At 43.4% G+C, this 8,407-nt stretch overlaps 1 protein-coding gene across 1 annotated transcript in view; it reads right to left on the reverse strand.

The window, feature by feature from the left end:
• Positions 1 to 799: 799 nt before the first annotated feature.
• slc9a5 (solute carrier family 9 member A5) overlaps positions 800 to 8,407 on the reverse strand; it is a 49,875-nt gene continuing 42,267 nt past the window's right edge. The window contains exons 9-17 of the mRNA XM_017434875.3: positions 7,266 to 7,355; positions 7,114 to 7,184; positions 6,914 to 7,040; positions 5,609 to 5,700; positions 3,967 to 4,093; positions 3,635 to 3,784; positions 2,960 to 3,029; positions 2,715 to 2,843; positions 800 to 1,763 (exon numbers count right to left, since the gene is read on the reverse strand). Coding sequence (XP_017290364.1) covers positions 1,171 to 1,763; positions 2,715 to 2,843; positions 2,960 to 3,029; positions 3,635 to 3,784; positions 3,967 to 4,093; positions 5,609 to 5,700; positions 6,914 to 7,040; positions 7,114 to 7,184; positions 7,266 to 7,355 — 1,449 coding nt within the window. The 3' untranslated portion in view covers positions 800 to 1,170. The remainder of the gene's footprint in view (positions 1,764 to 2,714; positions 2,844 to 2,959; positions 3,030 to 3,634; positions 3,785 to 3,966; positions 4,094 to 5,608; positions 5,701 to 6,913; positions 7,041 to 7,113; positions 7,185 to 7,265; positions 7,356 to 8,407) is intronic.

Below are 8,407 nucleotides of genomic sequence, written 5' to 3' on the forward strand. Positions count from 1 at the left end.
GAATTGGGACACACTACGCACTCAAACCTTTCAGCATGAACGCACAATTGAAGAACACAAGGGTGGAATGAGGGTGCAAGTGCGAGTATTGGGTCCAGGCCGATGTTAGAGAGCCGCAGACAGGAAGTCAGAGGGACACAGACAGGAAGTTAGAGAGACACAGACAGGAAGTCAGAAAGCTATAGACAGGAGTCATCACGTGTCATGGGTACTTTTAACTTGTTTTAGCTGGTGATATAAGAAGTGGCAGTGATTGAAAGAACAGTAGGAATGTGTTCCTGTAGGGGGGTGGTGCTGGTTGTTCTGACTGATCCATGAAAGGGGTGGGGCTATGTAAAGACATATGGGCCCAGTCCCAATACCTGCACTACACCCTATGCCCTTCTATGAAGTGTGTACTCAGTCAAAGTGCACAGAAGGGTTCGTGTGCGTAGGTTACAAGGAAGTAGACATTGGAGAATTAGGACAGTACAGGTTTTGTCATCGTCTTGCGCCTCTGCGTCGTAACTGTGATATCCAACAGGACGGGGCCGGTTGCTGTTTTGGTATTTTAAGAAGGAGCCAGTACAATTTTAAAAGTACAGTGTAGGTAGTTTTGCTTTCAAAAGTCATTGCAGGAGATATTTGGCTGTTCAAATGTGTTTTGTTATGACTTGTTGACTACGGAGCAAAGTTTGATAGTATTCACACCTGTACAGCAGAGTGAAACAATAATTATTTCAATACTTTACATTTGAAAACTGCTTTTTTCGTGACAGATGCAGCTTGCTCTGTCACCACTGCCATATTTCTGCTGTTTAATTCAAAACCCTTTCATTGTCAATAAAAATATATTTTTTTAAAAAATTCAAAATGTCACATGCAGCAATGAATTGTGGGTAAATACTTTGCCGAAGTCCGCCTGGATGCGGGCTTAGCTGAAGGGCAGATGTCGTACCCAAAGGGGGTGGGGCTAAAAATCACTCCAGAGAATTGGGACACACTACGCACTCAAACCCTTTAGCATGAACGTGCATTTGAAGAACACAAGGGTGGAATGAGGGTGCAAGTGCAAGTACTGGGACCGGTCCATAGTGAGCTGATCTATGGTTGCTCGACCTGATAGACAGCCCAGATCCTGATGTGTTTCATGTGTTGTACTGTAGCAGTGCCTGGACCTTGGATCCCTGCTCACAGTTGGGTGGGGCGGCGGCTGTGCAGGTCACCACTGGCAGGTGGAGGCGCTGCCACCAGGCTCCTCAGGTACACGCAGGGGTTCCTCCTCCTCCCTGGACCAGGCGGTGGAAGAGGAGGCGAAGGAGGTGGTAGCAACCCCGGAGGCCTCACGGGCAACATGAGAGGCTGCATTTCCTGGGAAGCTCCTGGCTCCTCTTCCTCCTCTTCCTCCTCCTGCATCTTCTTCTTCTTCTTTTCTGGGAAGCAGAAAGAGCTCTGTGGTGCTGGAGCTCCAATGGAGGTCGTGCTGCTGACGGTTGTGCTGGGGGCAGTGTATGACGCGGGGCGGGGTCCTCCCAACCTGGAAAGGGCGCTGACCCGCGGGTGTACGGGTTCGGTGGAGGCAGGCGGTGAAGAGACGCTCTCCAGTGAGGAGATGCTCTGGTTCCAGGCCTGCTGCAGGTCCACTGGGATTATCTTTGTGGCCTCCACAGACACACAGGGGGGAGGCAAGCCCACACCGCCCTTCCAGGGGAGGTGGCTGTCTTCAGTAGGGGGTGAGGAGGGGGCAGCTGATGGACTCTGACAGACATCCAGAGCTGCTGGAACTGAAGGAGGAGAAACACAAACCAGACTGATAAGAACCAGATCACATCATAAAAATACAGCTGTGCACACATTTATTTATTTAGCTTCCATACATACTTTATAAATTGTCTATATTCCAACTTTATCTGCTCTTTATGTCTTTGTTATTGGGGCAACAGCCATCAGTTTTTATAGACTGTGCTTGTGTGTCTACCACTGAAATAGAGATAAGAATGGCCACTGACAATGCTAGGTGAGACTTTTGGCAGCCATCTTGGTATTTGCTCCATGTTTCACTCTGTATTATTTATGTGAAAGCCACACATTATTATCACCTTGTGTATGTTGTATGCTGTGTCATCAGTTCAAAGTAATCAATAATTCAAGATGCACACCTGGACTGAGATAAAGAAAAGAAAATGCACTTTTGAAATGACCTGCTACAGACACATGCTTTAGGTCCACTGGTCATCCCACACTACAAATGCTGAGGACCGCCGTACAGTCCATTACCCCATAGGAGATTCCCAGTTCAGGTTTTGATAATTATAACAATTAATGGTAAAACATTGGCTGAGTTTAGGTTTGACTCAGACATTTATGGTCTGCTGCCATGCTGATAAGACCCTATAGACGCTACATACGTCCTACCAAGATGGTGACACAAATTATCACCGCAGTAGTATAAACTGCCCTGTGGTTAAACTTCTGTTTTGATTTTTTAGTCTTATGAAACAGTTAGAAATGCTGTTGAATCCTGCTGAACAAAGCAGGTAAAAAAAAGTTACAGATGGCAGCAGCTTTGATTACAGCACACACTGAGATGCAACCCTTCGTGGTGACTAATCACTGAACTCTTTACGAAAAACAACTTGACATAAAGTTTAGTTTTAGGTTGGAAAGGCTCTGCAGTGATGAAGAGGATAAAAAGAGACAGTTGGGATCAGAAAGAATCAGGCAACATGTCTTACCTGATTTGGGTCGCAGTTTGGGCGTCTCTGTTTTACGAACAACGAAGGTGATGCCAACGTCTTCCTCCTTCTCAGGATCTGAGTGTTCAGCTTTGTTCTCTTCTGGCTCCACAGGAACCAAGACCGGATCTGTGACACAGAACAGCAGTTGATAAAAGACAGGAAGCTGTGCCAGACAATTTATCACAGGCAATCAGCGTATTGAACACTAAACAGAGGTGATGGAAGTAATGACGCTGTCTTACCTTTGTCCTGCCAGCTAACGTTGCGTCGAGGTTTGTCGCTGCTGTCCTCCTTTGTGTCGGACCCTCGACGCTGATGAAAGAGAGATAGAGAAAACCCATCAGCATTTTCATGCCACTCTATGAACTCCAGCCACAGGAAGTCAGATGTTTTACTCAAGGTAAAGTTTTCAGGTATCATCAACCTAATGAAGCAGTTGAGGCGTCAGTCAGAAGGTTGTAACTTTCCTGTCTAACATGAAGATCCTGAACCATGAGTATCTATTAGCTTCCTGCTAAATATTTCAAATGAATGTGAGTATCTGTTTCTGCATTTAAAGAGGTCAGAGATCCAGAAACTCCAATATGTTTCAGAAAATACCATCCAAACAGCATAATGAAACGGGGAAATATGACATGGGCATTCCTTAAAGAAATGCTACCTAAAACCAGATTTAAAACAGTTCTAAAACTTATACAAATCACAATAAACCAGTTTTCTGACTTCACCCCCATAAATGCCTTCTGAATCAGACGAAAAAAGCTAATTCCTAGAACAAAAAGTGCAGGGTTCAGGTTTTCTGAGGAGCGCTGCAGCTGTTTAAAGTCCAGATCTGCTCTGATCCAGTTAAACCTTTATTTTTTGGTTAAACCTTGAAAGTTTTTCTTCGTAACAACAGACATGTGAATTTGTCTAACCTTTTTCATGCTGCGCTCCTTCTTGTGCCGCTTGTGTCTGCTGGATTTGTATGTTTCCATGCGGATCCTCATGTTCCTCTGAAACACCTCCCGGTCCTGGCGTTCCTTCTCACCCAGAGGCATGAAGTGTCGGCTGTAGTGGGACTGATACTGAACATGGAAAGATACAGAGAAAAAAAAAAACAGATGAACCTCATTTCATCAGGTGTCCACTTATTGTCCTCGCAGGATTTCTAGAAACTGGAGTTCACTACTTTATGATCCTTCTTCATGGATATCCAGCCTCTTTGAGAATACCTACAGCATTTGTAGAACTACCAGAGGATTCTTACCCGTTTCCTTGGCTTGTACAAGTTCCCAGCAAGAACATGGTGCGTCTCCATGTCCTCGACCACTTTGGATCCGGGAACATTATCAATCACCTGGAGGTCAAGACACACACCGCTGCCGTTCTCACGCCTAGAACACACCAACAACACAGTTGCCTTCATGGTGCAGATGCTTCATTTCATAAAAGAACTCATATGTCGACATCTTGTCTTTAGTTGTTGTCAGTAAAACTTCTCAGGTGGTTTGGTTTGGGGCTGACACATGCCCTAACAAGACAGCTTAGGTAAACAAGCTGAACTCAAAGGACACACTTTATGGTAAGGATCACGTATTCTTTTATCAAGACTTGAACATGCTGTTGGTCTTAAAAGCTCAGCTGTATCGTGGTTTAGATCTTACTTGTCTGACATGTTGTTTTATGTAACTATGGGGGAATACTCTTCTTCCATGGGACCTATCATTGTGGAGTATCTCAAGGATCCATTTTGAGTCCTATTCTGTTTTCTTTACATATGTTGCCTAGGGGTTCAATATTCAGAAAGTATAACATTTATTTTCACTGTTATGCTGATAATCTCCAAATTTATTTCTCTTTACAACTGGATGTTTTTGTCTCACTGCAGTCTTTGTTTAACTGTCTACAAGATGTCAAAGACTGGTTAATACAGAATTGTTTGATTCTGAATAAAAACAAGACTTAAATCATTGTATTTGAGCATCGTACTCCTCTCAATGAGATAAATAATATCCTTTCTCCTCTTATTTTTATGCTGCTCCATTGTTAGAAATCTCAATGTTTTTAAACATTTCCTTTAAATTTGAGAAGCAAGCATTTACAGTTGTCAAAACCAGTTTTTATTAGTTCAAGTGCAGGCCATTTATGCAGGGCATAAGTTACCTCCAATTGCCAAAGCAAAATCTTATATTCCTCCAAAAAAACTCAAAACACTTGTCCGTGCCTTCATGACCTCAAAATTGGACAACTGCAATTCTCTATATTTTGGTCCTGAACAATCATCTCTCCGTCACCTGCATTTAGTCCAGGTCACTGCTGCACGTGTTTTAACAGGTGCCAGAAGGCATGATCACGTCACCACAGTTTATTCAGATTTACACTGGCTGCCTGTTCATTTGCGTATCAACTTCAAGATTCTTTTACTCACTTTTAAAATTTTAAATGGCTTGGCACACAATTATTTAACTGCACTTTTTGACTTTTATGAGCCTAAAAGAGCACTGAGATTATCCAGTCAGATGCTCTTAGTGCAGCTAAGTGTTAAATTAAATCACAGAAGGGTTTTGCAGTAGCTTTCCTCAGACTCTGAAACAAGATGCTCCATGACGTTAGTACTGCAGTCTGAACAGTCGTTTAAATCTCACCTGAAAACTCACTTTTTTAGCTTTTGGTGTTTCCTTGCTTTAATTTGTTTTTAGCTTTTTTCATTGTACTTGTTGGTCTTTATGGGTGATTTCTGAATTTATTTTATTGATGGTTTTTAGTTTGTTTTTAACATCCTTGTGGAACACTTTGGTCAACATTGTTGGTTTTAAATATATAAATAATCTGTATAAATAAAATTGACAATGACAACGTACTGATCTCGCAGGACACTTTATGGTAACAAGCTGGTTCATGTGACTCACAGGTAATTGGTGACATTGGTGACTTCAGGAAACGAGGCTCTGCTGGCCATGGAGGGCAGAGACAGTCTGGCCGAGGTCAAGACGTTCCCGCCCTGTGCACACACACACAAACACACACAGGTCAGAGGTCAACTGCAAACTACAGGTGGACTTCCTGTTTGACACAAGTCAGGCTGGCATCAGACGGTTTGTTGCACAGCGATCATTTATCTCATGTTTGAACCATAAACTCCAGGAGCTTCATAAAACATTCAGACTGCAGCACCCTCTGCTGGTCATTTACACACAGACACATTTGTTTGAACCTGGTTTAGTAAAACCTGAAGTTCGACAACAAGCCTTGTCTTTGGATTAATGAGACTACAGTGAATAAAACAAGCTGGATGGTACCAGTCTGGTGGTTCTGGTCTGATGTTCTTTATCCTGCAGCTTTAGTCATGCACACACATCGTAGCTAAGTGGTTTTCTTTTCTCAAAGTATTACAGATTGCTCTAACCATCTGTCCTAAAACTGACTGAGTCAGAACACCCAAATTCTGCTTCACAGATTTAATCAGAAAGAATTAACTGTGACACACAGTTCAAACCTTTTTATTTCATTGGATTGAAGTTTTAGAATAATAAAGAAACAGTAAACAAGTCTCATATCTTTCTGCAGGGAAATGTAATAACTTATACAAAAACATTGTCACTAAGAGTTATTTCTGGACCTCTGATATGTAAAAAAAATAAATATAGTGGAAAAAAAACCTCTGGATTGATTAATGATTCGAACAGAAATGTTTCTGGAGCAGACAGCTGCTTTTATAGTAACAGGTGGAAAACTTAGAGCCTATTCTGCCTCAGCATTTTTATTTTGGGACTATTCACAGCTTTTCCTGCATGTAACCCGTTTGTGAGAAGCAAAAGAGCTGACACCCTGAAACAGTTCATTGAGCAATAATTGTTCAAGTCTCTGACACCCACAGAATATCCATTTTTATTTGAAAACTTTAATGAGGGAGGGAGAAGGGAGGTGCCTTCCCCTAAATCAGAGGACTGCAACCTGCGGCTCTGGAGCCACATGTGGTTCTTCAGACCCTCTGCAAAAGCTCCTTGTAATGATGACCAAAAATAAAATGAACCTGAGCATTTTAATGAAAAAAATATTAAGAACAATATCATATACTAATTATATATATATATAATATACAGATATATATATAAGTGAAAGTGGAACTGCCCATGTGGAACAAATAGGGTGAGGTGGAAGTTTTTTTTACTTATGTAGATAGATAGATAGATAGATTTTTTTGATGGACCTACCTGGTCAATGACGCTGATGGCATCTCTGATGTTGATCTTCTGATAGGCCTCCCACAGTTCACTCTTCCTGTACACGGACTTCCTCAGTAGCAGCTTGCTCAGGTAGTTCCTGTCAAACTGCTCCCACCTGGTTCCACACACACAGATGTAACATCTATAGGTATAACCTGTGACGTTGCTCTAATGTCGTTGGGACTCACTTGTCTCTCCAGTGGTGATACCCCTGCAGTCCTGCAATGTCCTCCACTGCAGTCAGGATATGGTCAAATGCCTTGAAACACACAGATAGTTACACAGTCTTTTCAACACATTTATCAGAAGAGGGATGAGGAGGCAGAGGAGGAGAAGTCACCCGCTCATGGATCTCTTCATTGATGGTGGGCTTTCTGTTGGTGGCTCGAGGAACTTTGAGCCACTTCACCAGCGGTTTGATGGTCAGACCCTGAAACAGAAACACGAGCACAAAATCATCCAGTCAGTTCAAGATCAGTAACAAACTTTCAGTCTTTATCTTTTCCCAAGAACATCTCAGAAATTAAAGGTCCCATCCATCCATCCATTCATCCCATCCCATTTATCTCTGGGAGATAATGGGTCCATGAGGAAAATCCAGACATCCCTCTATCTAGTGTCATTCTCCAGCTCCTCCCGGGGGTCCCAAGGCGTTCCCAGGCCAGACAGGATACATAATCCCTCCAGCAGGTTCTGGGCCAAGCCCTGGGTCTCCTCTCAGTGGATTTTTGCCCAGAAAACCTCTAGACGGAGGCATCTAGGAGGCATTCTAATCAGATGCCCAGGATATTTCTGCTGACTCCTTTTAATACAGAGGAGCATGAGCTCTACTCTGAGCTGCCCACAGATGATGAAGCTCCTTGCCCTATTTCTAAACCTGAACTCAGCTATCCTATGGAGGAAGCTCATTTCAGCCGCTTGCAAAGATAGACAAGTAAATCGAGAGCTTTGCCCTTAGACTAAACTTTTTCTTCACCATGACAAACTGGGCCAATACTCTTATTACTGCAGCAAGGACCCAGTGAGTTGATCCATCTACTGCTCCATCCTACCATTGCTTGTGAACAAGACTCCAAGATACTTGAACTACTCCACTTAAGGCAGAAACTCATCCCCAACCCGGAGGGAGCATTCCACCTTTTTCTAGTTGAGAACCATGGCCTTGGATTTAGAGGAGCTGACTCTCATCCCAGCTGCTTCAACCTTGGCTGTGAACCGCCTCAGTACACTGTGAAGGTCATAGCCTGAAAACACCAACATAACCATATCATCTGCAAAAAGTAGAGAAAATATCCTGAGGTTCCCAAACCTTTAGGCGGCGCTTTAACTCCCACCTCCGGGAGAACTTCGAACATGTTCCGGGGGAGGCGGGGGACATTGAGCCCGAGTGGGCCATGTTCCGTGCCTCCATTGTTGAGGCGGCTTATCGGAGCTGTGGCCGCAAAGTGGTTGGTGCCTGTCGTGGCGGCAACCCTCGAACCC

This window comes from Kryptolebias marmoratus, linkage group LG15 (genome assembly GCF_001649575.2).
Source record: "Kryptolebias marmoratus isolate JLee-2015 linkage group LG15, ASM164957v2, whole genome shotgun sequence".
Classification (NCBI taxonomy): Eukaryota; Metazoa; Chordata; class Actinopteri; order Cyprinodontiformes; family Rivulidae; genus Kryptolebias; species Kryptolebias marmoratus.